General features: G+C 42.7%; 1 protein-coding gene across 10 annotated transcripts in view; it reads left to right on the forward strand.

Moving 5' to 3' along the window:
* Positions 1 to 5,545: 5,545 nt before the first annotated feature.
* Positions 5,546 to 26,611, forward strand: part of USP40 (ubiquitin specific peptidase 40) — a 60,768-nt gene continuing 39,702 nt past the window's right edge. For 3 of the 10 annotated variants that reach the window (XM_054044062.1, XM_054044070.1, XM_054044071.1), the window contains exons 1-13: positions 5,546 to 5,624; positions 6,552 to 6,796; positions 7,827 to 7,894; positions 8,805 to 8,918; positions 9,585 to 9,749; positions 10,478 to 10,624; positions 13,776 to 13,919; positions 16,066 to 16,194; positions 17,163 to 17,303; positions 17,653 to 17,760; positions 20,985 to 21,309; positions 21,837 to 21,918; positions 26,413 to 26,584. In XM_054044062.1, coding sequence (XP_053900037.1) covers positions 6,598 to 6,796; positions 7,827 to 7,894; positions 8,805 to 8,918; positions 9,585 to 9,749; positions 10,478 to 10,624; positions 13,776 to 13,919; positions 16,066 to 16,194; positions 17,163 to 17,303; positions 17,653 to 17,760; positions 20,985 to 21,309; positions 21,837 to 21,918; positions 26,413 to 26,584 — 1,794 coding nt within the window. In that variant the 5' untranslated portion in view covers positions 5,546 to 5,624; positions 6,552 to 6,597. Of the gene's footprint in view, positions 5,625 to 6,538; positions 6,797 to 7,826; positions 7,895 to 8,804; positions 8,919 to 9,584; positions 9,750 to 10,477; positions 10,625 to 13,775; positions 13,920 to 16,065; positions 16,195 to 17,162; positions 17,304 to 17,652; positions 17,761 to 20,984; positions 21,310 to 21,836; positions 21,919 to 26,412; positions 26,585 to 26,611 lie in introns of those variants that run through there. The other 7 variants (XM_054044066.1, XM_054044065.1, XM_054044063.1 and 4 more) reach the window with 7 other exon arrangements.

The raw sequence follows: 26,611 nt of genomic DNA on the forward strand, positions 1-26,611 counted from the left end.
CGAGATGTGGGCGTACCATCGATTTATATAAGGGCAATAATATATTCTCAGTCTTATTCTCTATCTCCTTTTTAATGATTCCTAACATCCTGTTTGCTTTTTTGACCGCCTCTGCACACTGCGCGGACATCTTCAGAGAACTATCCACGATGACTCCGAGATCTTTTCCCTGACTTGTTGTAGCTAAATTAGCCCCCATCATATTGTATGTACAGTTGGGGTTATTTTTTCCAATGTTCATTACTTTACATTTATCCACATTAAATTTCATTTGCCATTTTGTTGCCCAGTCACTTAGTTTTGTGAGATCTTTTTGAAGTTCGTCCCAGTCTGCTTTGGTCTTAACTATCTTGAGCAGTTTAGTATCATCTGCAAACTTTGCCACCTCACTTTTTACCCCTTTCTCCAGCTCATTTATGAATAAGTTGAATAGGATTGGTCCAAGGACTGATCCTTGGGGAACACCACTAGTTACCCCTCTCCATTCTGAGAATTTACCGTTTATTCCTACCCTTTGTTCCCTGTCTTTTAACCAGTTCTCAATCCATGAAAGGTCCTTCCCTTTTATCCCATGACAGCTTAATTTACGTAATAGCCTTTGGTGAGGGACCTTGTCAAAGGCTTTCTGGAAATCTAAGTACACTATGTCCACTGGATCCCCCTTGTCCACATGTTTGTTGACCCCTTCAAACAACTCTAATAGATTAGTAAGACATGATTTCCCTTTACAGAAACCATGTTGACTATTGCTCAACAGTTTGTTTTTCTATGTGTCTGACAATTTTATTCTTAACTATTGTTTCGACTAATTTGCCTGGTACCGAAGTTAGACTTACCGATCTGTAATTGCCGGGATCACTTCTAGAGCACTTTTTAAATATTGGCGTTACATTAGCTAACTTTCAGTCACTGGGTACAGAAGCTGATTTAAAGGACAGGTTACAAACCATAGTTCCGCAACTTCACATTTGAGTTCTTTCAGAACTCTTGGGTGAATGCCATCTAGTCCCGGTGACTTGTTAATGTTAAGTTTATCAATTAATTCCAAAACCTCCTCTAGTGACACTTCAATCTGTGACAGTTCCTCAGATTTGTCACCTACAAAAGTCGGCTCAGGTTTGGGAATCTCCCTAACATCCTCAGCCGTGAAGACTGAAGCAAAGAATCCATTTAGTTTCTCCGCAATGACTTTATCACCTTTAAGCGCTCCTTTTGTATCTCGATTATCAAGGGTCCCCACTGGTTGTTTAGCAGGCTTCCTGCTTCTGATGTACTTAAAAACATTTTGTTATTACATTTGGAGTTTTTGGCTAGCCGTTCTTCAAACTCCTCTTTGGCTTTTCTTATTACATTCTTGCACTTAATTTGGCAGTGTTTATGCTCCTTTCTATTTGCCTCACTAAGATTTGACTTCCACTTTTTAAAGGAAGTCTCTTTATCTCTCACTGCTTCTTTTACATGGTTGTTAAGCCATGGTGGCTCTTTTTTAGTTCTTTTACTGTTTCTTAATTTGGGGTATACATTGAAGTTGGGCCTCTATTATGGTGTCTTTAAAAAGCGCCCATGCAGCTTGCAGGGATTTCACTTTAGTCACTGTACTTTTTAACTTCTGTTTAACTAACCCCCTCATTTTTGCATAGTTCCCCCTTTTGAAATTAAATGCCACAATGTTGGACTGTTAAGATGTTCTTCCCACCACAGGGATGTTGAATGCTATTGTATTATGGTCACTATTTCCAAGCGGCCCTGTTATGGTTACCTCTTGGACCAGCTCCTGCGCTCCACTCAGGACTAAATCTAGAGTTGCCTCTCTCCTTGTGGGTTCCCGTACCAGCTGCTCCATGAAGCAGTCATTTAAAGTATCGAGAAATTTTATCTCTGCATTTCGTCCTGAAGTGAAATGTTCCCAGTCAATATGGGGATAATTTAAATCCCCCACTATTATTGAGTTCTTAATTTTGATAGTTTCTCTAATTTCCCTTAGCATTTCATCATCACTATCACTGTCCTGATAGGTGGTCTATAATAGATCCCTAATGTTATATTCTTATTAGAGCATGACATTTCTATGGATTCACTTAAGATTTTTACTTCATTTGATTCTACATTTTCTTTCACATATAGTGCCACTCGCCCCCCCCCCCCCCCCCGCACGACCTGTTCTGTCCTTCCGATATATTTTGTACCCTGGAATGATTGTGTCCCATCGATTGCTCTCAGTCCACCAGGTTTCTGTGATGCCTATTATATCAATATCCTCCTTTATCACAAGGCACTCTAGTTCACCCATCTTATTATTTAGACTTCTAGAACTTGTGTACAAGCACTTTAAAAACTTGTCATTGTTTATTTGTCTGCCCTTTTCTGATGTGTCAGATTCTTTTTTATCTGAATGTTTATCATCTGATCTGGCCCTTACATTATCCTCTTCCTTCCTCTGCTCCTGACTATAACCTGGAGATTCTCTATCATTAGACTCTCCCCTAAGAGAAGTCTCTGTCCGATCCACATGCTCCTCTGCAGCAGTCGGCTTTCCCCCATCTCCTAGTTTAAAAACTGCTCTACAACCTTTTTAATGTTTAGTGCCAGCAGTCTGGTTCCACTTTGGTTTAGGTGGAGCCCATCTCTCCTGTATAGGCCCCCCCCCCCCATCCCAAAAGTTTCCCCAGTTCCTAATGAATGTAAACCCCTCCTCTCTACACCATCGTCTCATCCACACAGTGAGACTCTGAAACTCTGCCTGCCTACCTGGCCCTGCGCGTGGAACTGGGAGCATTTCTGAGAATGCCACCATAGAGATCCTGGATTTCAGTCTCTTCTCTAGCAGCCTAAATTTGGCCTCCAGGACATCTCTCCTACCCTTCCCTATGTCATTGGTACCTACACGTACTATGACCACTGGCTCCTCCCCAGCACTACACATAAGTCTGTCTAGATGCCTTGAGAGATCCACAACCTTCGCAGCAGGCAGGCAAGTCACCATACGGTTCTCCCAGTCATCACAAACCCAGCTACGTTTCTAATCTCCCATTACTAACACCTGCCTTTTCCTAGCAACTGGAATTCCCTCCCCCGGAGAGGTTACCTCTTAGTGTGAAAGGCAACCCCAGCACCATCTGGAAGGAGGGTCCCAACTATGGGAAGGTTTCTCTCTGCTTCCATTAACTGCTCTGCTTCCCTGGACCTTCCATCCTGTGGATTGTTTTGGAATAGCCTTTGCTAGTAAATCGAAGATTCTACACTGCAAACTCCTTCAGCATTATAACCTCTCTGGAGCAGGGACCATCTTTATTCCTGCATTTTGAACAGCACAGAGCACATTGTGAGCCGTTGATTATTGCCAAGCCCCTGTACTGGAAAAATTACAAGACAGGTGTCCCAAAATCATGAGATTGGATTAAAAACCATTATTTAAAAATAAACAAACATTGGGTCATTTTATTTGCCTTCTGGTATATTTACTTCTCGCTTTCAAGCTCTGCCTCTAAGCTCCAGTGCTAGAAAACTCTCCCACTGGCATTTTTTTTGGCGGGGGCGGGAGATTCTACTGCAACCTTCCAACTCCAGGAACTGAGTTGTTAAGAAAATCACTAAATATCACAAGACTCATGATAACACTGCAGGACTTGGCAACACGGCTGTTTTGATAGAATCTAGTTTCAAGAGGGTTACCATATTTCAATACTGCAAAAAGAGGACACTCCACGGGCCCCTGGCCCTGCCCCAACCCCACCCCTTCCCCACCTCAACTCCGCCCCCTCCCCTGAGCACCCCGCATTCCCCCTCCTCCCTCCCGCCCCTTGGCTGCTGCTGCGCTGGGGAAGTTGCTTCGGCCCCCGCTGTGGAGGAGAGCAGTGGGAGCCGGGAAAGTTGGAGCCCGGGGAGGAGGCGGTCTCCTTACCATGCCTCCCTATTTTCCCGGACATGTCCGGCTTTTTGGAAATTCCTCACGGACGGGGATTTGAGGACCAAAAAGCCGGACATGTCTGGGAAAAACTGGACATATGGTAACCCTACCCCAGAGCTGCCTCCCGCCCGCCCGCCGGACCCCCCCCCCCCAGGCCTCACCTCAGAGCTGCTTCCTCACGCCCGCCAGACCTCCCCACAGGCCTCACCCCAGAGTTGCCTCCCGCCTGCCCGACCCCCCCCAGGCCTCACCCCAGAGCCGCCTCCTGCCCGCCCGCCGGACCCCCCCAGGCCTCACCCCAGAGCCGCCTTCCACCCGCCCGCCAGACCCCCCCAGGCCTACCCCAGAGCCACCCGCTCTCCACAGGGCCCATCCTCAGCCTTCTCCTGCCTCAGTGCCCCCTCTCCTGAGAGCTTGCCCTCCGCAGCCCCCCCTGTCCACAGCCCCTGCCTCAGAGCCCCCCACCCTCCCATAGCCCCCACCTCCATAGCGCCCCCCACCTTCCACAGCGCCCCCACCTCAGTCCGCCCCTTCACCTCCCTCCATAATCCCTACCCTTCATTTCCCCACCTCCTCCCATAGCCCAACCCCTCCACAGCCCCCCACTCTCCACAGCCCCTGCCTCAGAGCCCCCACCCCCTCCCATAGCCCCCTACCCTCAGAGTCCCCCCCACCTCAGAGTCCCCCACCCTTCACCTCCCTCAGGGGAGCCTCCACCCCGCTCCCAGCCGGACCCGGCGAGGCTGCGGCAGCTCAGGCTGCGGGAGGCGCTGCAGCGCGGGCCCTTCCCGCGTGGACGAGTTCGGTCTCCCGGGAGCCGCCGCCGCGCGCCGAGAAACTTTCCCCTGTGCCGGGACCCGCTCCCGGGCAGCGGCTCCGCCTGGGGGGAGGCAGCCCCGGCTGCACGGACCGCTGGCGGGGGGGCTCCTTGCAGGCCGGGACGGAGGGGGGAGACTGAGGCTCTGCCAGAGCCGCGGGGGATGCTCAGAGGAGGGAGAAGCGGCCCCGGGTCCCCCGCATCAGCAGCTGGCTGCAGAGACAGCACCGCTCCTAGCCGTGGGGCGCAGGGTTGCAGCAGCACGGGGGGGTTGCAATCCGCAGGCTGAGCGAGCTGACACCCCAAGAGGAGAGGGGGCAGTGGGTAGGGTTATCATACGTCCCTATTTTCCGGACGTTTTTATATATTTAAAAAATCCTCGCCCGTGTTGAGAAGGGATGGGTGGCATTTTATGAGTCTTTGTACCACATTTTTGGAAAAAATCCCCCATTAGATTAATTCTCACAGAGTAGCCACCTTTCGCTAGAGAGACTACATCTCCCAGCAGGTAATGCGGTAACTACTCCCAGGCAACTACAGAGGGCCTTGGGCACCCACTCATAGTCAACTACACCTCCCAGAAGGCGTTGCGCCCACCGCTTCCGGTCATGCCGCTACCGAAGGTGAAGTGGGGCCACCCACAGTTTCCCTTGCAGACGCCGAGGGGTTGGTTGGTGGCTGTTGACTCTAGCCGGCGCGTGGCCTGGTGGCTTGTGGGAGTTGTAGTCCAGGCTGCGGGAGGCGGCGGTGCGGGCGCCCAGGGCCCCAGGGAAAGACTCCAACTCCCATCGGGCCCCGCGGGAGCCGGCTGACAACGAAGCCAAAACAACCATGGCGGCGGCGAGCTGGCGGCGGTTCTGGTGTCAGCTCAAGTGTGGCTCCACGTCCCGGCAGTGAGCGGTGAGCGGGGATGGGGACTCACCGTCGGAGCCCCCTGCCGTGTGGGGGAGGGGTGGAGACACCCCTCCCCCCCCCCCCACCGCGCGGGCGGGGCCACGGCGGGGAAGCTGCAGCTCAGCGGGGCGTTTGCGTCCTACCTGCCCGGCACGGCGCAGGGATTGTGGCTGGGCTGCGGGGGGGATTTCAGGCCTCCCTCCCCCTACGGCCCTACAACTGTGAATGAACACCTCCCCCCGGAAAAACCGGGGAAAGTGCTTGTTAAAACCCATGATTTTGTGCAACCGCGAGCACAAAATAGATAAACCTGGGGGAGGGGGCTTTAAAATGATGTTCTCTGTCGAAATTGTAACAAAAACAAAAAATCATATTCTGCCAAGCCTAATTACATTGGCTTGGCGCTGTCTAAACACACCCTTTCAAGCACCACACTCTTGCATCCAACTAACTACATTGGTTTTGATTGATACCGTTTGTTGTTTGGTTACAAGTCTGTGCATGGACCCTCTTGTTTTGGAAGACGTGCCCTGTTTTTACCAAAATCAAAATAGGGTGTTTTTTATTCCAAAATAAGTATCGTGTACAGACTTGCAACTAAACCGCAACAGTATAAATAAAAGCTGCTATTTTGGTGCAAGTTTGTGTATAGACAAGGCTTTGGTTGCTAAGATTGGAATAAAATTACAAAAGGTCTGGGAACCGAACTCTGTGGACATTAAAAAGTACAACAACAATAAAAACTTTAAGATTATCTTATTTTATAGCTAAAAGTTTATTTTTGTGATTTATAATAGATGACTAGATAGAATGGAGGCATCAGTGATTTCAGTGGTGACGTAGGCCTAGGCTGAGAACTTTTGAAAATACAGTGCTCAAGATTCAATTAGCATGTACTGCATAACCAATTAATATTGCAGTTTTTGTGCTAAGTGGTGATTTAGGTTGGATCTCTGAAGGACTATACTGTGGCTTCACAATGTTTGGAGACTTATTTGAAGAGGACTTTTCCTTTGTGTCAAATAATCAATGTGGAAAAGGGAAGAAATCAAAGTCCAAAGATACCGGGCCTCCCGCTCCAAGGGAGTTCACCAAATTAAGTGGTATCAAAAATCAGGGCGGAACCTGCTACCTCAATTCCCTTCTCCAGACTTTGCATTTCACGCCAGAATTTAGAGGTACTGTATCTTAAAATATAACTTTCTAAAGTAACTTTAAAATTAACCATGTTTATTACAGTAATGCCTAAGGGCCAGCCCCATTGTGCCGGCTACTGTACAAACACAGAGAAGAAGACAGTCTTTCCCTCCAAAGAGCTGTCAAGCTAAATAGACCAGACAGACCCAGAGTGGAGGGAGGAGTAGAACACACTAGCAGAGTGAAAGATGTGATGGTAGCAAACACTCTGTTCCATGTTTCCCCCCCTTCTTGGGGGTTCATTTAAGAAGGGATACACTGAATAAAAGAAAAGGGAAGGGCAGTATAGAAGAGGGGCAGGTATGGAGTAAAGCTAAGGTGGAGAGACTGTGGACGGAGGGTAGGATTGAAGTAAATAACCAATCAGAACAGAGAAAATCCAGTCAAAACTGTAGAAAGCTCTCTGAATGTCCAAAAGAGCAAAAGTCCCTGCTTTTGTCTCTACCAGCAACATGTCATACTAACAATATTTTACTAGAAATTCTGCTGACAGTTGTTGTTATTTATAAAACATTACTAATGGAAAGCCAATTTCAAAAGCACTGTTCACTCCAGATAAGCTGTAGCAGCCAAGATGAAAACAGAGCAGGTGGTCCATAAAGTTAATATCTCTCACTTCTGCAAAAAGACATGTATCCTGTCTAGATATTTTATGTATAATTCACATCATAGAGACACAAATGTGCTTATAACTTCTTATTTAAAATAGGATGCAGTTTCACTTTGGCCATTGCCTGTCATTCACTTTTCACATAACCATTAACTTATGAAGAAGCAATTCTTCAAGACATCTAACCATTTGTATGTTTCTTAATATTGGTATTTAATTTGGATGGGGTGAAAATAAATTGGTACAAAAAAGTGCAAATGTCTTTCAGGAATAAACTTCTTAAGATACTTAAGGATTTCCAGGGATGTTTTTGATAACTTTTCATACAAATAAACTAAAATACGATACATATGAATGTAAAGCTTCTTTATTTTAAAGTCATGTTTCCTTTTCCATTACAGAAGCACTGTTTTCCCTAGGCCCTGAAGAACTTGGTTCTCTGGAAGATATCAATAAACCTGATGTAAAGGTGTTAAAATCTACTCTTATTATCCTCTGCTGTAGGTTGATTCAGAAAAATGAGGGTTTGAATCAAGAGGGAATACAGTTTCTGACCATACTGGGAAATATAATAATTTGTGAAGCCAAGAATTTGGTTTGTCAATGCATTCTGTTTTGTGCACTGGTGAAAGCTGTTGCGCCAGTTATTTTGCAATAATATTATAGATCTTGATCCTACTCCCATAGAATCCAATAGTAAAAGTCCTTCTGACTTCAGTCGGAGCAAGAGCAGGCCCAAAACTTGTACAGTACTGTTCCATATTTTCTTTATTACTAATTAAGGCTCCAATTCTGTGACTTCTTGTTTGTGGGACTGCTGCATCCTTCTGGAGCCACGCAGATGTAGTGGTCTACCTTTGCACAAGACATTACAGGATGGTGCCTAATTTTTATTTTTAAAATGCTTACTAGCATTGGAACACAGATTTTGTTTCTGTATTCTCTGTTTAAAGTGATAGAAGCAAGTTGTTGGTGAAGTGAGTTTTCTCTGTAAATCAAAGCTACAATAGGTAGCTGTCCTAGCTATGATTTAATTAAATCTCCGAAGGCCATGTTCTTTTGTTTTCTTGAGGTACTAAAATGTGCAAAATACAAAAGAAAGTTACTGTTTATATTATGATTGTTTTTCTTTCTGTTTATGAAATAATGAATTTAAATTTCTCAGAGATACTTAAGGATGAATGTAGATTTTTGGAAAGATGTATCCATGTTTATAGAATTGTGAAGTAGGCCAAGTTATAATTAGAACACAAGTGCTACTGGGTTGATGGTGGCTTATTCTCACTTCTGTGCTAAATCCTAATTCATTTTATTTAAAGTACTGGTTTTGAAGTTGCTTCCTGAAACCTTTTTTTTTTTTTTTTTTTTTTAACATTTAGGTTCGAATAATTCCATTACAGTTACAAAGATTATTTGCTCAGCTTTTGCTCTTAGATCAGCAGGCTGCATCTACAACAGACCTCACTGAGAGCTTTGGATGGAACAGCAATGAGGTACAGTATGGTATCTGTAAGGACACAGCTTGTAAGAGTTTCTTCCAAAAGAGAGAGAGGATGACTCTTGGAGACTTGAAATATTTTGACATGTGAGAAAGTTTAAAATTTTTCAAGCTGGGGAAATATATTTTTAGGTTGGCAAATATTATTCTTTTTTTGCCTGCATCCCCACTGAAAGCACATATTGACTATTTCCTATGGAGAACAAGAAAATGGGTTTCTACAGATATAAAATATATTTTTAAAATATTTCTGTAGTTTTTCATTTTTTGCAGCAATACTGTTTGCCTGATGACTTAAGGCTCCAAGTCCTTCAAATAATTAGGCACTTACTTTATGAAAGGGAATAGTCCCACTGAGTTCAGGGGAGTAGAGTGTATGACCTGGTTTACGTTATGCATGCTTGTAGCATAAATAATGGAAGTAAATTAAGGCTGGAAAGAAGTGGGGGGAAAAACAAACTTTTAAGTTAGCACAGTATTCCTCTCTTGGTAGTAGGCAACTCTCACATTGTATCTTGCTTCCTTTTAAGGCCTTTGTTATGTCTTTAATGTAACTTTTGATTATTGCTTTTAGAAAATGCTTTAGTCATCATAATATGAAAAGCAGGAGCCTGCACTAATAAACCCTTTTTTTAAAAATGTGTCCTATGTTGTCTTGCAGGAGATGAGACAACATGATGTACAAGAGTTAAATCGGATTCTGTTCAGTGCTTTGGAAACTTCCCTTGTGGGGACTTCTGGCCATGACCTTATTAATCGGTTGTACCATGGGACTGTTGTTAACCAGATTGTTTGTAAGGAGTGCAAGAATGTCAGTGAGAGACAGGTGAATTCCTAGGATGGCTTTGTGTGTGTTTAATAGCATAAATTGTTGACAACTTGTTAAGCAGGTTACGGTTTATTGAAGATGTTAAATTTTCTGTACATGTAAATGCTTGCTTAACCCCACAAAATATTCCAAGTTAATTAAATATTTTGACCATGCTAATAATCAATTTATTGGAACCATGCAGCTTTTATGGGTTAGGACTCTGCAGACTTCTAAACACATGGAAAATATTCAAGGCTTATTTGTTCATACTGAGTCTTGGCTGATATTTTCTAAGCTATAGTGAGGGCATGAATCATCAGAAGAAAATAGTAACACTATGGCAATTTCTAGCTGAGTTACTGTGTATCGTCAATGGTAAGATATGATTAAGATGTAAGTAATGATGTTAATACAGTGAAACTCCATTTGTTTCATTCACGTTTTACCCTCTATTTTTACTTTTTTTTAATCTGTTTTTTACAACCAGGACTTCTTACAAAACTAAATTATGACAGAGGAATTAAACAGTTTTTTTTTTTAATCCTACAAATACTAGTATTGCTGAAATAGTGATGAGAGATTTCTTTAATCCAGACGCATTACTTACATTAGTGTGTTTTCTTTATATTTAACAAATCTGCTATTGTGTCTGCATGCAAATGTGCTGTAGTATACCAAATATCAAAATCTGGCCTCGTTTACACAACGTATTGGCTTTTGTTCTCTACTGTACTGTTGTGTAGGAGGATTTTTTAGATCTAACGGTGGCAGTCAAGGATGTATCTGGCTTGGAGGAGGCCCTGTGGAACATGTATGTGGAAGAGGAATATTTTGAAAATGATAACTTGTACCGCTGTGGAGCGTGCAACAAACTGGTTGAAGCAGCAAAGGTAATGGGTTACCTTGTCCATAGCATCCAGTTTGACAGCAGTTGAGGAATTTGGAGAAGATTGATATTGGTACTTTACATGAGGGAGGGCTTTAGCATTCTCTGCCAAATTGATTAACATATGAACTCGTAGCAGTCCCCTTAAGTGGAGAACATGTGAAAAGACCTCTCTTTTCTCCCCCCCCCCCCCCCCCCCCCGGTATAAGAATAGTTTAAAAAATGTATGTCTTGTGTTAACATGTACATTGTTGCAGTTTCTTACTAGTTCCTGGATGGATGGGGTAAGATTTGGGCAGTCTGAAATATCAATTCATCATCAGTAATAATCTTCCAGTGATTTACAGCACCACTTCAACACATAATAGCTTAGTCTGAGTTAGCATCCAAGTGTTCATTCAGGCTTAGCAAATTATAAGGTTTTTCTGAATGAGTCTGTCGGTGTGGAAGAACAGATCTCTTCGCTCACCTTAAAATAATCCCCATTGTGGTTGGAGGCAAGAATGGACAGGACAAGCTGCAGCTAAACAACTTGGAGAAGATCAGAAGGCCACAACTGGCTGGTGCAAACAATTTTGTTAAAAGTAGATTATGAAAGAATCTAACTTTCTAGTTAAGACTGATGGCTCTGGGCAGGGTTTGACAAATCCTCTCCTCAAAAACAACAAGGAATCTGGTGGCACCTTAAAGACTAACAGATTTATTTGGGCATAAGCTTTCGTGAGTAAAAACCTCACTTCTTCGGATGCATAGAGTCATCCGAAGAAGTGAGGTTTTTACTCACGAAAGCTTATGCCCAAATAAATCTGTTAGTCTTTAAGGTGCCACCAGACTCCTTGTTGTTTTTGTAGATACAGACTAACACGGCTACCCCCTGATACTCCTCTCCTCAAAGGCTACTAAAATTTCCCCGGCAAATGGGAGTGTTTCCTAGCACTTTTTACAGAATTAGATTAAACCGGTTGTTAAATGCCTGTTCCTGCTGAACATTAGCACTTCCACTCTTGCTGGTGGGGGATTTGGACGAATGCAGAAATATACTTCCAAGTTTTCCCAGTGTAGACATACCTTCTGAACCATGAAGCTGCTTTTTGACCAATATTCTGATCTTGGAGCTGGAGTACACTCTGCTCTTTTCATGCTTCTTCTGGTCCTGATTCTGTGCTGAGGCTGTCTGCACCTCCATGGGGGTAAAATAGTTGTAAATGCATTGGCTGAACCTCTTTGAGCCTCCAGCATTTCTATCCTTTGCTGTGCGGGAATTCTGCATCACTGCACAATGCAGAATTTTGGATAAATTAATGTTGTGCGTGCAGTTTCCTTTTCCCCTCCCACAGAAATGGGCTGCAAAGATGTTGACTGACACTAGGGGCTGTTGGACCTGTCAGGGCCCAGCTCGCAAATAGAAGACAAGGCCAGCAGGAGGGGGAGGGAACTGGAGGGTTCCCAGCAGTTGCAGTTCCCAGCATACCCTATAGGACGGAGGTGGCGGTGCGCAGGAAACTCTGTGCAAGCCTGGGACCCAGCATCGGGCTGTTTCTCCCTCTGGATTCCTGGGCTCTAGGAGGTAGGGTCTGTCAGTGTCTGTGCTGGGGGGGACGACCCACAGCTGTCTGATAGGGGGTGTGAGTGTCTGGGCTGGGGGTGGGGAAGCAGAGAAGCAGGAACTGGGTTGTCATAAGGGTTTCTTTAACTCTCTACTCCTGGGGGAATTTTTCTGTGTCTGTATTGTTACAGATATACTTGCTATATTTTGAAATACATTTCCAAAATTGAAACTGGCATGATTATGTAGTGCTATTTTTGTCAAATAAAATTTGCAGAATTTTAAAATATTGTGTGCAGAATTTTTAATTTGTTGGCACAGAATTCCCCCAGGAGTAGGAAATGCACTGATCAGCAAAAGGGAAAACAATCTCAAATTTCCCTGTGTTGAGCAGGCAGATTAACTATTATAAAAGCTGACTTGCTACCCTTATAGGGTGAGAACCATACATGTTTAATGCATCTTGTACGCTATATGAAAGCTTCTTTTAACTTTTTTAAAATATAGAACATATGAAATGGGTTAATTTTGTATTTGAAGTGCAAACCAGCAATCTTGTCCAAACATTGATGCCAAAAATCAGGGTGTCTTTATTTTTGTGAAGTATGCTTAATTTGCAGATCAGTGTAACTCCACTTGTACAAGTGCTAGACAAGCAGAGAATCACCTCATTCTTGAATCTTGGACTCAGATCATTGTTGGTGGCATTTTACACCAACATCATCTGACTGTAAATGTCTGCAGAGTGCACAAGATGGGAAATGTAGCAGTGGATCAGTCACCCATGACCCTACTGCCCAGCATACTACACAGGGGGAGTCCTAAAGGACTCTTCTGTGCTGTCCAGGAAGTGTACCTCCTCAGCTTAAGCTCCTTAAACCTTTCCTCACATCCTGTGCCGTTAATTGTACCCCCAACTCCTGCATTGCACTTCTTTCTCTCTGGGGAAGAGGGCAGGATTATTCACCTCTAAAAGAAGGTAGTGAAAAGAAGGTAAACTGCTTTCATTCATCTCAGCAGGCTGTAAACTCTTTAGGCTGTCTGTGTGCTCTGTCCCTCAAAACTGGTATGTCTGACCTCCCTGAAGGAGTCAAAGGTTTTTCTCTGATGGACCTCATAACCTGTCAGAGGGAAAGAGAAACATTTAGACTAGTGCAGTACTGGACAACTTGTCAAGGAGTGGGTCTGAATAAAAGATGGTATAGCATCTACTACTTATTACTTGGGTCTCTCTTGGAAGTGTCAAAGAATTGACTAGTGATTGTGTTGGCACTTACTAGAACTAGGTCACTAACTGTTCATCTGTCCTACGACACTTACCATTGCACATAATATGTAATGTGGTGAAATACATCTTTTGATGTGCTATCCAGACTTCTCCCTTACATAGTTTGCTTGAATTTTTACTTTCCATTGTCATTACCTTTGGAATCTTCTCTTTAATGAATGATATCCTCTTACAAAATCCATAATGGCTGATTGCTTTCTATTGAAACCTTTTGGGGAACTTTTCTTCTGACAGCCTGAGAGAGTTGTGTTTAGAATGGAGGACATGCTGCTTCTTTGCTGTAATAAACTCATACTTAAAACTTTTTTGTTCATTTTACAGTCTGCTAAACTACGTAAGTTGCCTCCCTTTCTTACTATCTCACTCCTGAGGTTTAACTTTGACTTTGAGAAGTGTGAACGATACAAGGAAACAAGCTGCTATACGTTCCCTATCCGGATTAACCTCAGGCCTTTTTGTGAGCAGGTTTGAACAATTTTGTCTTAATTTGTTCTCTGGCTGAATATGTGGGAAATTTATCTCCAGGATGAGCCATATTTCATTTTACCTTTTTGGTCAGGTCACAGGCTATTTGCAGGAGAAACTGTATGGCTTTCCCTCTGTCTGCAATCTGTCCTTCCTAAAGAGATCTCTTTTAATAGTGTTAGAAACTCTAACTTTTGTGGTGCGAACACAAAGCTTTTATGTGTAGTACTGACAAATGGGAAAAATCAGTAAAGCATAAAACTTAATTGAACATTTCCATGCAAAAACCTCATTACCTGAAAGTTAGTTGTTGCATTACATTCATTTTTATGTTGGTATTATCTAATAGCATTATATAGAAACTCAGTTGTATATTTCCACACCCTTATAGTTTATGCATTCTCTTAGAAATCTATACAGATGAATAGTCATATTAATATAACCAAAACATAGTTATTAACAAAACAAAGCCTTTACATAATTAACTTTAGTCCTTAAACTATGTAAATAATATACTTACTGCAGACACACTTTAAAGTCTGCTTTCCTAAAATCTTAATCACCATGGTTTTGGTCTTTAAAGTTCTGCAAATTGGCAGTTGAGGAAGGTTTTTTCAACATTAGCTTTGGGGGAGGAGCATATTATTATTTTGCTTTTATTTAATTTTTGTAAAAGTTAAGCTGCATGTGAGGTTTTTTTGTTAAGCTTCGCAAAGTTTCCAGAGTTAACAAAGCCTTTTAGAGGGGCCAGTGAAATTAGACATCCACCCCCAGTGGTGAGCTGGAGCCGGTTGTTAAATTTAGAAGTTCTTTTAGAACGGCTCCCTCCAGCCTGTCCCTGGCCTGGATCTGGCTGAGTGCCCCAGCCCACCCCCGGCAGAGCACCCCAGCCATGTGCCCCCGGCTCGGGCCCTGCGGCTCCGGCCCGGCCCAACTCAGGCCCCGCGGTGCCAGTGCCGGCCGGCCACGTGGCTCCGGCCCAGTCCCAACCGAGTGGCTATGGCCTGGACCTGGCCCAGTCCATGCCAAACTCTCCAGCCCCAGGCCCTCCAGCCCTGGCTGAGCGCTCTGGCCGCCCCGGCCAAGAACCCCAGGGCCGAGTGCCCCAGCCCCGGCCAAGCGTCCCAGGCCCCAGCGCCCTGGCCTTGGCTGAGCGCCCCAGCCCGGCCCCAGCCTGGCTCGGACCCTGCGGCCCTGGCGGGGCGGCTCCAGGCAGCTCGGTAAGGGGGCAGGAGAGTTCGGGGGGTTGTGGGGGGGTGGATGGGGTTGGGGTGGTCAGAGGGCAGGAACCGGGGGGATTGAATGGGGGCAGGGGTCCTGGGGGGGCAGTCAGGAAGGAGCAGGGCTTGGATGGGGCGGGAGGGGGCAGTCGGGGACAGAAAGAAGGGGTGGTTGGATGGGCAGGGGTCCTGGGGGGCCATCAGGAATGAGAGGAGTGGTTGGATGGGGCGGCAGGGGGCAGTCAGGGGACAGGGAAAGGGGGGGGATGGGGCAGGGTTCCCGGGGGGGCGTCAAGGAATGTGGGGGGTTGGATGGGGCAGGAGTCTCGGGGGGGGGGGGGGGAGGAGAGCCACGACTCCCTCGTGGGATGAGGAAGAGGGAATCTGTTGTTAATATTTTGGCAGCTCATCACTGCCCACCCCCCACCATCATTTCTCAAGAAGTCACTTTTAACTTAGAGCTCCTAAACTATTTACTTGTAACTTTCCAGAAAATTGAAACTATGCCTAGGAATAAGTGGTATAAACTTGTTTATGATAAACATTTTTGTTTCCAAACAAAAGGATTTCAACAGCATTCAATTGAAATATTCAACACAATATTAGCTAATGGAGCCGCTAACTATACTTCACTAAGTATGAATAGTAATTTCAGGGACAGCCGAGTTGGCATGTTTCAGTATTTGAATAAAACATACTTTTATGTTGATCACTGTTACTGAAAATATTTTACTTATAAAGTAGTTAAATGCATCTTTGGCTTGGTTCAAATGTATCTCTAACTCTGGAATAATGGTGGATAACAGAGAACTGCATTGATTGATCTTTTTCCCCACTAAAACGCCTGAAATTTTGTCCATAGTGTAAAATCCTCCTTGTTATTGTGTAAAAGACTTGTAGGGTTTATTAATTTCCTCTTGTTTTAGACTCAGTTGGAGGATTCGGAGTACATGTATGAGCTCTTCTCTGTTATTATACACAAAGGTGGCTGCTATGGAGGACACTACCATGTTTATATCAAAGATGTTGATGCATTAGGAAATTGGCAATTGCAAGTAAGTCTAGAACACTCATTTTATATGGCTTTTCTCCTGCTTGGCGAGTTTCAATTCCTTGAGATGTATTAATATAGACTGTACTAAAGCATTAAGTACACTTTATATCAACAAAATAGTCTAGTGAGGCATTCACTCAAGCCGTCCTTCATGGCCTTTGTCATGCACTCATTTCATGTGAAGAGACCCTTTATTCAGTCAAGGAATGATTTCTTCTAATCAGAGACTGGAAACTGTATCAAAGCTTGTGACTAGATTTGGTTGTCTATTTGCTATCCCGCTGAGTTAAGTCGCAGTATATGATTTAGACTTTAAGGGGCCTACCAAGTTTAGAAGACTAAACTTTCAGCTTTGTCTGTGAGGCTGGCCAGCCCATATCAAAAATTTCCAATGATTTCAGCATCTATAGAAGTCAATGTCCTATACAGTAAGAGGTTTTGATAGTCCTCTTCAAACATTATTTTGTTACACTGTAAAAGCTCAAGGAATTTCTGTTCACTGAACCTTGTCTGCACTGGCAATCTTTGAATCTAATATTTGTCATCTCATCTGACAGGCTGCATCATGAGGGCGAGGAAAGGGTAGAAATTAGGAGGGGCAGTAACTGAGTGATCAGGAGCCTTCTGTAGACAACAGTAATGGGGCCAGCCTTGCATACCAAAGTATTTTGCCATCCAGTGTGGAAATTGTATTTGATGCCTCTGAGTATCCAAGCTTATTTAAAAAAAGGAGGTGGGAGTGGAGCAGCCAAGCAATATGATGCCTGCCCCAATGGCCAACCCTGTTGGCGAGTAAGTGCATGTGGTCTGATATGACTTCTTCAATGACATTTTCTCCACATTTAACTGCTGCAGTTACGCATGGGTGCCCATAATTCAGTAAAAGAAAAGAATCTGCGCTAGAAAGCAAAAGGAAAAATACACATCTCTGTTTGAAATAATAGTATTTACTAATCTTTATTTCCATAGATTTGTAGTAAGGACCCCATCAATGATCTTTTTCAGGAGGAAGAAAGCAAACTGATGACTAACGAGAAGGTTCAGAAAGATACTGAAAATATCAAAGAAATGGAGAATCCACTGACAATCCTGAAAGGGATTTTATCAGAGGTATGGTATGTAAACAGATCTTTACTGCTCCCTGTTAATTACTGATCTGGAAGAGGGGTGGGGTAAGTGAAAAGAATCTAAACTTGTCCTAGTTAATTCAGCAAGGAGCATGAGACTGAAAGTGTGAAGTTGATTTTTTAATATAAAAGTAGTCATCCACTGGATCTCTCTGAATACTTGTTTGGCCAATCTATTAGCAGCCTTAAGTAGTTTAGCCAAGCTATTGCCAAGGTTAGCAAAACCCATTAGTTTATTACCATTCCTGTTTGTTGCATACTTCTTGGTTGGTGTGTTTGAGGTTTTGCCCACCACTTCATCATTTCAATGTCTGTTAACTGTGTTCCTTTAGGAAGAATCCAAACAAATTCCTGTGGATCAGTTAGGGCAGAAACTATTGGAGAAAAAAGGAATGTCCTGGAACAAAAAATACAGGAAACAATATGGACCAATACGAAAGGTAACAAAAACAGTAAAACTCTAATAGGTACATTAAATTTTAGCTAAGCCTATTACTAACAAATCACTTCACAATTTTCAGTTTAAGAAAATTTTTTAAACTTGTGTTCTTCTAAAATTTCAAATGTTAGAAACAGTGGCTCTCCTTTCCCAGCAGACAGTCTGTAAGTCTAATTTATGAATGAAAATGCATATAGCAATTTATTTAGAAGTGTCAGTACATATAGAAATATTAATCATGATTTAAAAAATATAGTACACTTGAATTAGCAACTCAGTAGTCATGATTGTAATGAAACTCTTATTCTGAATCCTACTCATTGGTAGTTTTAGAACACGTCCAAAAAATTATCACTTTGGCTAAATTCTCAGGCTTGCCAGCTCAAGAATTGCATTGCAATAGTAAAGGAAACTGCTGCATTTGAATTTTGAGTTTGAACTCATTTTTAACCTTTTGAATTCTTCTTCTTAAGAGTTGTGACACACAGGCCCATTGGTGGGTCATCACTCTGTGTAACTCTTGTCAGACCAGATAAATTCACTACACCTACCACTTTGCTGTCATAGTATTTATCTATAAAGGATGTTGTGTGAGGTATCAAATGAAAGCTTATATCATGCTGGTTGTAAGTATTGCCAGCTATATGTATGCATGTTATTTAAGAAGTCATATGTATGTATTGAAAATATGTTTAGAATCTGTGTTCCTGGCAGGGTTGACAAGCAGCTTTTTGCCAGACAAAGGGGTGTGAAATCACCTATCCATGCTGTCTCTATTATAATTTAAACACAAAGGAAGCTGCATTTGAGAAAATCCAACAGGAAAAGTCAGGTTGACCAGGGTGGGGATGTGAAATCAACATGGGAAGACACCAGAAACTAAAACCATAGGGAAGTTATCTTGATTCTGGCATCAAAACAATGAATTTGGGGGAAATATAAGGAGAAGCAAAAAAGACATTTTGTTATCCATTTCAATGAGGAACACCCCTTGCTAGAGCTTGTAGGAGCATGTTATTCTTACTGACCGGTCCCTTGTATTCATGAATCTCTGTTCTTTGTTAATGCACTTATTTTTGGTTTGTTTATATATATATATATATAATAGGGTGCGACTCCTTAGCTGAACTAGACAGGCTGGTATGTACACTGTCTCTTTGGAGACAGCGAACTTGGTGATTTCTGTGAGTGTCCGGTGTCAGGGACTGGATACTACAGAGGAATGCTGTTCAAGGGGGCTCAAGGATTGGGGTGCACCTAGAGTTAATCTGCAAGGCAAGGTAAAGGCTGGCAGAGCTTTTGATGAGATTGTTTTGATGGCCAACGGATTAGAGTGACATGGAGCTGACACCCAGTTTAGCACTAGAAGTCTCTCTCTCGCTGACACACGCACACACAGAGAGAGAGAGAGCACGCAATCAGTAAGCAAGGTGACTTGCAGTCCTGAGCACTCCCGAGAAAAATTCACTGAAATGCAAAACTATTTTCACATTTTGAATAATTCAAAAATAGTTTAAATTGTGAAATTCAAACAGAGCTGTCTTAGAGGAGTAGCTGCTTTCCTGAGATTGAAAGTAAACTGAGAAATAACCTATGAGCAAAAAAGCATACTGAACATGCACAATGTTTTCTGTCATGATTGAATGTCTGTTATCAACAACTATAATGTGCATGCACATTTGTGTGGGTTTTCATGATGTCCGTACATTCAGTGAACAGATCTGTCTGACATGTTCTGATTAATGCATGTGTGTGCTTATTTGAATGAGACTATATGAACATACACTGAAATCAACTCATTTGATACTTCAAGAATGTGCTTTTGTTAGTGATCAGAAATTACACTTATCTGAGGTTTGGATTTACTATATAAAGTGCTTAGATTGTAAGCTGTCTGGGGCAGAGAGTGTCTTTGTGTGTTTGTACTTCACTTGGCACAATCAAGATTGGGACCGCTGGATGCTCCTGAAATATAAAGGCCCTGGTCTGTGCCAAAACCCACTATCCTATGGACGAATGACCAATTTAAAGTCCATAAGCTCTGATTGGTATGGTACAGTGATATAAAGTATTAATTTTCATCCATGGAAAATCCTTGTTCTGGTTTATCATCTTTCTTCTCCCGCCGCTGTCCTACTCCCCACCCAACATTCCACTTCAATTTGTCTGTTTGCTGGGCTTGATAACGGTGTTGTTTGTCAACTCAGTGCCATGTTACTTATCTATCCTGTTAGTCTCCAGAGGTAGGCCACTGGAACAGACGATTCTCTCTTAAATTAATGAACGATATTAGTTCAACAAAAATCTTGCAGCACAGGTTTTATTCTGGAGACTTGCTGAGAAGCATATACAAGAAGAAAACAAAATGACATACAATAAATAAAAACTAAATAGGAAAACTCTGGGAGTTTAGGAAACAACCCTGTCCTTTGGGCACTTACGTGCAGTTCTACTTTATCAAAGGTGTTTACTATGTCTGTTTGCCACGTAGCTGTTCTTAGTTTTCTGTATTCACTTTGGGAGCCTGTTTGGGCTGTCAGTCCCTAACCTATCTTTATTACTTTATTATTTCACACTTTAATTTACTGAAGGTTTTTTTTCCTGTGGTTCTCATTGTAGACTTTTTTTTGGGGGGGGGGGGGGGTTGTCAGGTAAGTGGGGTTATGGCAAAAGCTGAGAGAGACCAAGGTTCAAGTTCTGTGAAAGCTACAGTGTGCTAATGGACCAAGCTGTATTCTGTTTTGGTGAGGGACACTCTCTACATTCTTCTTCAGAAGGCAGGAGCAAAGCACTTTTGGAAAACTGGGGTCCTTATATGGTGTTAAGTTGAGTACCAAATGAATTTAGGCCAATAACTTTAAAATTCGTGACTTCAAAATTCGTGATCTCACTCTTGATGCTGTATTTTTTTCTTTGTTTGTGGTAGTGCTTACAATGTGGCTGGCACTTTACAGACAAGAAGGGAAGGTTCCTGCCCTGAGGAGCTTGCAGCCCAAGGATTGACTCATGAGGGAGAGGGGAGCAACAAAGGGGGGTTTCTATACAAATCAAGATGAATCACTATAGGAAGCATGGCAGAAGTAGATTTTTTGGAGATACCTAAAAGTGGTTGTTACTTCAGGGAGGTCAAGCTATGCAAAGAAGGCTTGGAGGTGGCAAATGCAGCTTTGCACATTTAATAGATGTTTTCTTCATTATGACACTATTGTTTTTCTTCCTTTTTAGTATTTGCAGAATCATTCTCAGATATTTCAACTTAGTCCTGATGATAATAAGGTTAGTCTAAAGGAGATGTACCATCAGCTCCAGTTTGGGTCTGATTGCCAAGGACAAGTTCTGCAAAGCCCTTCTCAGAACAATGATGTCCAGTGGACTTCAGAAAGTCTATGTACAGTGCTAAAGGACAGCGCCTCTGGTTCCCATTGGTTTGACTTGAATGATTCAAAAGTCCAGCCCATTAAGGAGAAGGATATTGAGAAACAATTTCAGGGTAAAGAGAGTGCCTACATGCTGTTTTATCGAAAATCCCAGTTGAAAAGACCATCTGAAGGTATGAAAAATACTCACCATACTCTTCTTACCACCACAAAATTATTTTTACTTCAAACAAACAAAACCCAACAACCCAGCAGTGGAGTTCTTATATATATTTTCTGTTCAGAAGGAATAGAAAAATCCTCCCACTACATAATGGAGGAAAGGGTTAGCAGGAGATTTAATGGGGTGGTGTGAATGATAGTGATAAATTAGGCAGCTAATGGTCTCTGGATGCCAAGATTTTCCAGCCTCTTCCACAAACTGGCAAATTAATGAAATTACAAGCAACAATTTTTATACTGTAACAGTTATGCCTAATATTTCATTAAGTAACACTTAATAGGAATATAAACAGAAATAAAATTTGCATGTTGTATCTACCTGTAACTGAAGACTGTATTATAAGAGAAGCCACCACCTTCTTCATTAAAGACTTTCAAAGATTACCATATTGGGAGGTCTGGCCTTGAGCCACTTCCAAGCCTGTCAGTATGGCTTTACACAACTAAATCCAAACTAACCAGCTTCCTTTGGTCACAGCACAAGCAAATCCAAGATATCGGGTTCCTGGCCATCTCTTGAATGAAATGGATGCTGCGAACATTGAACTGCGGAAGAGAAGGTATGTAATATAATCATCATCATAATACTTTTTCATTTGTAGATCTCAAAGTGCTTTACAAAAGAAGGAAAGTATTGTTATCCTAATTTTGCAGATGAGAAACACTGAGTCATGTAGATGAAATGACTAACCCAAGGTCACATAGCAGGTCATTGGTGAATCCAGGAATTAGAATCCAGGATTCCTGACTCTAGTCTGCTGCCTTCTCCTCTACCTCCCTGTTACATTCCTTTACTGCCCTACTTTCTCAGTCAAACTAATATAATTGTAGAACAAGTTCACTTTAAAAAAAAAAAAATGAAAAATTGTGCTAGACTTAAGTAAATTAATGTAGCTCCTGGGATAGAATGGAAGGAATTTTGTTAGAGCTACACCTCTACTCCGATATAACGCGACCCGATGTAACACAATTCAGATATAACGCGGTAAAGCAGCGCTCCAGGGGGCTGGGGCTGTGCGCTGTGGCAGATCAAAGCAAGTTCGATATAACACGGTTTCACCTATAACGCGGTAAGATTTTTTGGTTCCCAAGGACAGCGTTCTATCAGGGTAGAGGTGTATCTTTACAGAGATATGGGGGGAGAAAGGAACCACCCTACAATAAAATAGCAGGTGTGTAGCAGAACAGAAACTTTCACTTAAACTGTGCTATTGGAATTCACTCTCTGCAGTCTTTAAACCCAAAGTTCTCCAAATGAAGCCTTAAGTGATGTATAGGCTTTGTGTGGCCCCTTTGCACAGGGTGAATTTTATTTTTTATAAAAACCTTGTTTTGCCTTGCAGATTAAAAGTGGATGCAAGTAGCAGATATCAGGGCTGATGTGCCTTTTTGGTTTTAGCTGTAGATCTTGGGGCTCTGAGCAGCTTCTGTTTCCATTGTGCAGTTGTGTTAGAGTATTGATTTGCAAGTTGGGTAGAAAAACTAAGATTAGGGTTATCTTCCATAAAACAAATTAATTATATTACAAATGGATCTTTGAAGGGCCCGGAAGAAATCAGCACTATTTAACAAATATTTTAGCATGTTTTTGGAGGGTTTCTTTATTCTGCACTGCACAATGCATAGATTTGTTTGTTTGAGGGCCTTTGACACTTTGAGATTCAACCCAGATCAGTAAGGAGTTTTGTCATTGCCTGCCCTGTAAACTTTGAGTGCCTTAAATGTTATGGTGCAGTGGCTCACTGTTCTGATGCCAGCAGCCAAGCATCCAGGTCATACTCTAGCTTCTACTGGCCATGTACTTTTGCAGGGTGACCTCAACACCCCTCTGTCCCAAATTTCCACAAAGCTATCTGCCCTGTATTGTCCAGCCCTTTTGGTGTATACTTATAGAAGATAAATCTGCTGCTCTCCTAAAGAGGCAGTACCCAGCAGCTTGTTACCTTAACTGGGGTTAACAAATACTCTATTTTAACCAAAACACTGAATTTGTTTATAGTAAAATTAAAACAAATGTAATAAAGTCAAAAGTTTAAGTGATACCAAGCATAAGGAATAAAGATGGAAGGGATTACAAGTAAACAAAAGTAAAAACAGGTCTTTTAAGACTAAAACTAAATTTCAGCAAATTAGTCTTTGCTAAGCAGATTTTTCACCTGTATTCAGTTCCCAGAGACTTCAACTCCCTTGGCTCAAGGATCCATCATTCTATGATTTCAAGAGCTCTGGCCCCATTAGTCCCTGCAGTGACAGATAATTATGTGGTTGTCTCCCCTTTCTTTCTATAGACCAGGAAATCACTGAAATGTATTATTTGAAAAATAAGCCCAGGCAAAGCTTATTTGCTCTTGCTGGGGTGTAGATATGTGCTGTCTTTGCAAAGTTCGTTGACCCAGCTTCAAGGGGCAGGAGTGCGTCCGGAGGGTTTGTGACTTCCTCCAGGTGCAACCTGAGCTGCTGTGTCCCCTTAAATCTCCAATCCAGGGTGCCTTTTACACTGCTTTGCTAGTGAATAGCAGACCTCTCCAGGCTCTGATCACTCACAGCCACCAGCGTGCAAAATCACTCCCAACTGAGTAAGTGAATGCTATGCCCAGCCATCCATGAATAGATACAGGGATCTGCATATCCCTCAGACCCAGCCTGGCCCCCCAGAAATGTGTCTTGTACTGTTCAGTATCCCACTGGACCGTACAAGCTTATAGATTAGTTTGTCATTCCAGCAAAGGGTAACGAAAATGCCCAATCAGCCTTGTTATCTCAAGCAGAGGCTTCCCAAACACTTCAGTCAAACACTCTGGTTTAGATAAAACATTAAACTAGAGAAAGATATGTTTTAAGTGATCAGGCATATAAGTTATAGTTGGTTACAAAAGAAATGAAAAGATAAACATGCAAGCTAATTCCTAAACTTTACCAAGCTAAATAAGATTTGAAAGCAAAAAGGTTTCTCTCACCCAAAAAGCCTTCCACCTAGGACTACTCCCCCCAGTTCAATGATGCTCCTGTTGTCTTCCACGTGATCTTGCTGCTGTGATTAGAGAGGGGGGAGGAGAGGTGATGAGGCAGTCACTCTCTCTCCTTTTTATACTCTGACCCTTTGTAGTGGAAAAGTCTTTGTTGGGTCATGGGGTCAGGCAGTTCCATGGTATACATGAGCTGTCAACCATCAGGAGAATTGTAAATTTCTTGTTTACAACTCCCCTGCTGGTGAATCTCCGATTAATCAGGTAATGGCCTTTTAGCAGCCAGTTGGCATGCTTTGGCTTTGTGAAGATGGTCTGAGGGTGTTGCCCAGAATTACAGCATATTTCAGTAACAAACAAAGTAAAATCATAATTTCACGTGCAGTGTTGCACACACATTTCAACAACATAATAATATTCAGCAGATTGAGTTTTCAAATGATATCTCACAAGCAGTGTTCCCTCTAATTTTTCCCATGCATGTGCTCAATGAATTTTGTTATGTGCACCGATATGGAGGTGAATTCATGTGGGGGGATGAGAGGTTTGGGATGCAGGCTGCCCAGGGGCTATGGCGGGGGGAGAGGATTCCCCCAGCTTTCTCCTCTCTCCCCTGCAGCACCACCTGGGCCTCTCCCCTTGCCGCGGCAGGCCTGTGCTGGGGCTGGAGAAGGGGTGCCTCTCCCCCTGCCGTGGCAAGTCCAGGGCAGTTCCGTGCTGGAGCCGGCAGGGAAAGGCGCCTCTTCCTGCCGCAGCCCTGAGCCCTGGCGCAGCCTAGGGGAAACTTAGCTCACAAGGCATACTTTGCACACAGTATACCATAATCCTATAACGGGATGAGCATGGGGTACAGGGTGTCATATGGGGTATAGGGTGTCACAGGATGTAGTCTCTATGCCCTTTTGAAATTAAGTGCTCATCTTTCTCCACTTGCTCTCCTGAGGGCTTTATTTACCTTGCATGTAAATGTGCTTTTCTTTGTTTTTGGGTGATGCCTTGCTTAATTTACATCAGAACCTCATTCCTTTCTCTGGAACAGGCATGGCTTAGACCCTGATTGCCAAATACTTTTAAAGAACATATTTGCAGCACTTATCTATGAGGTCCTTTGTGGGTTTATTGTGTATACATCATGCAAAAGTGTTAATGATGCCATGTACATTGGCCAGACCGGACAGTCTCTATGCAAAAGAATAAATGGACACAAATCAGACGTCAAGAATTATAACATTCAAAAACCAGTCAGAGAACACTTCAGCCTCCCTGGACACTCAATAACCAATTTAAGTGGCAATTCTTCAACAAAAAAAACTTCAAAAATAGACTCCAACGAGAAACTGCAGAACTGGAATTAATTTGCAAACTGGACACCATCAACTTAGGCCTGAATAAAGACTGGGAGTGGATGGGTCATTACAAAAACTAAAAACTAATTTCCCCCTGCTAATTTCCCCCTACTGTTACTCACACTTTCTTGTCAACTGTTTGAAATGGGCCACCCTGATTACCGTTACAAAAGTGATTTTTCCTCTTGTTGATAATAGCCCACTTTAATTGAATTGTCTCGTTAGAATTGGTAAGCAACCCCCATCTTTTCATGTACTATGTGTGTGTATATATATCTTCCTACTGTATTTTCCACTCCATGCATCCGATGAAGTGGGTTCTAGCCCACGAAAGCTTATGCCCAAATACATTTGTTAGTCTCTAAGGTGCCACAAGTACTCCTCGTGTTTTTTTTTTTTTTTTTTTTTTTTTGCTGATACAGACTGTCACGGCTACCACTCTGAAAATGATCAGTGAGTTACTAGGTTTCCAAATATATATTACATTTTGGGTATATATCATGACACTAGTGTGCTGTCTGACATTGGGGTGGTCTTAGGGTCATTGGGCCTCTGTGCATTCCCACCTGTGGCTCTGGTGCTGATATAAAGCTAATCTGTGAGCTCAGCACCACGGTGTGCCAATCCCGTAAATGTGAATGCACAGAGGCAACTCTAGAACAGTCAGCAGTAAATCACCTTTCATTTTAGCCTATTGGTATTGATATGTATTTTTGATGTGTTGTTTTTTTTTTTTAAACAGGATGGATTGTGACTCTGCAGACAATAATATTGATTTGCACCTCCATTTGGGCTCTCGCTATAAACTTTACAATGGGGCCCTACACCCATCACTTTCTTGGAAGGAAAGTGTGCTGGATCTGACTACTGATAAAAGAAAAACCCTAGGAGATCTGCGACAATCGATATTTCAGGTATTTACTTTTTTAAGAGTGTTAATC

Source organism: Malaclemys terrapin, chromosome 11 (assembly GCF_027887155.1).
Source record: "Malaclemys terrapin pileata isolate rMalTer1 chromosome 11, rMalTer1.hap1, whole genome shotgun sequence".
NCBI lineage: Eukaryota > Metazoa > Chordata > Testudines > Emydidae > Malaclemys > Malaclemys terrapin.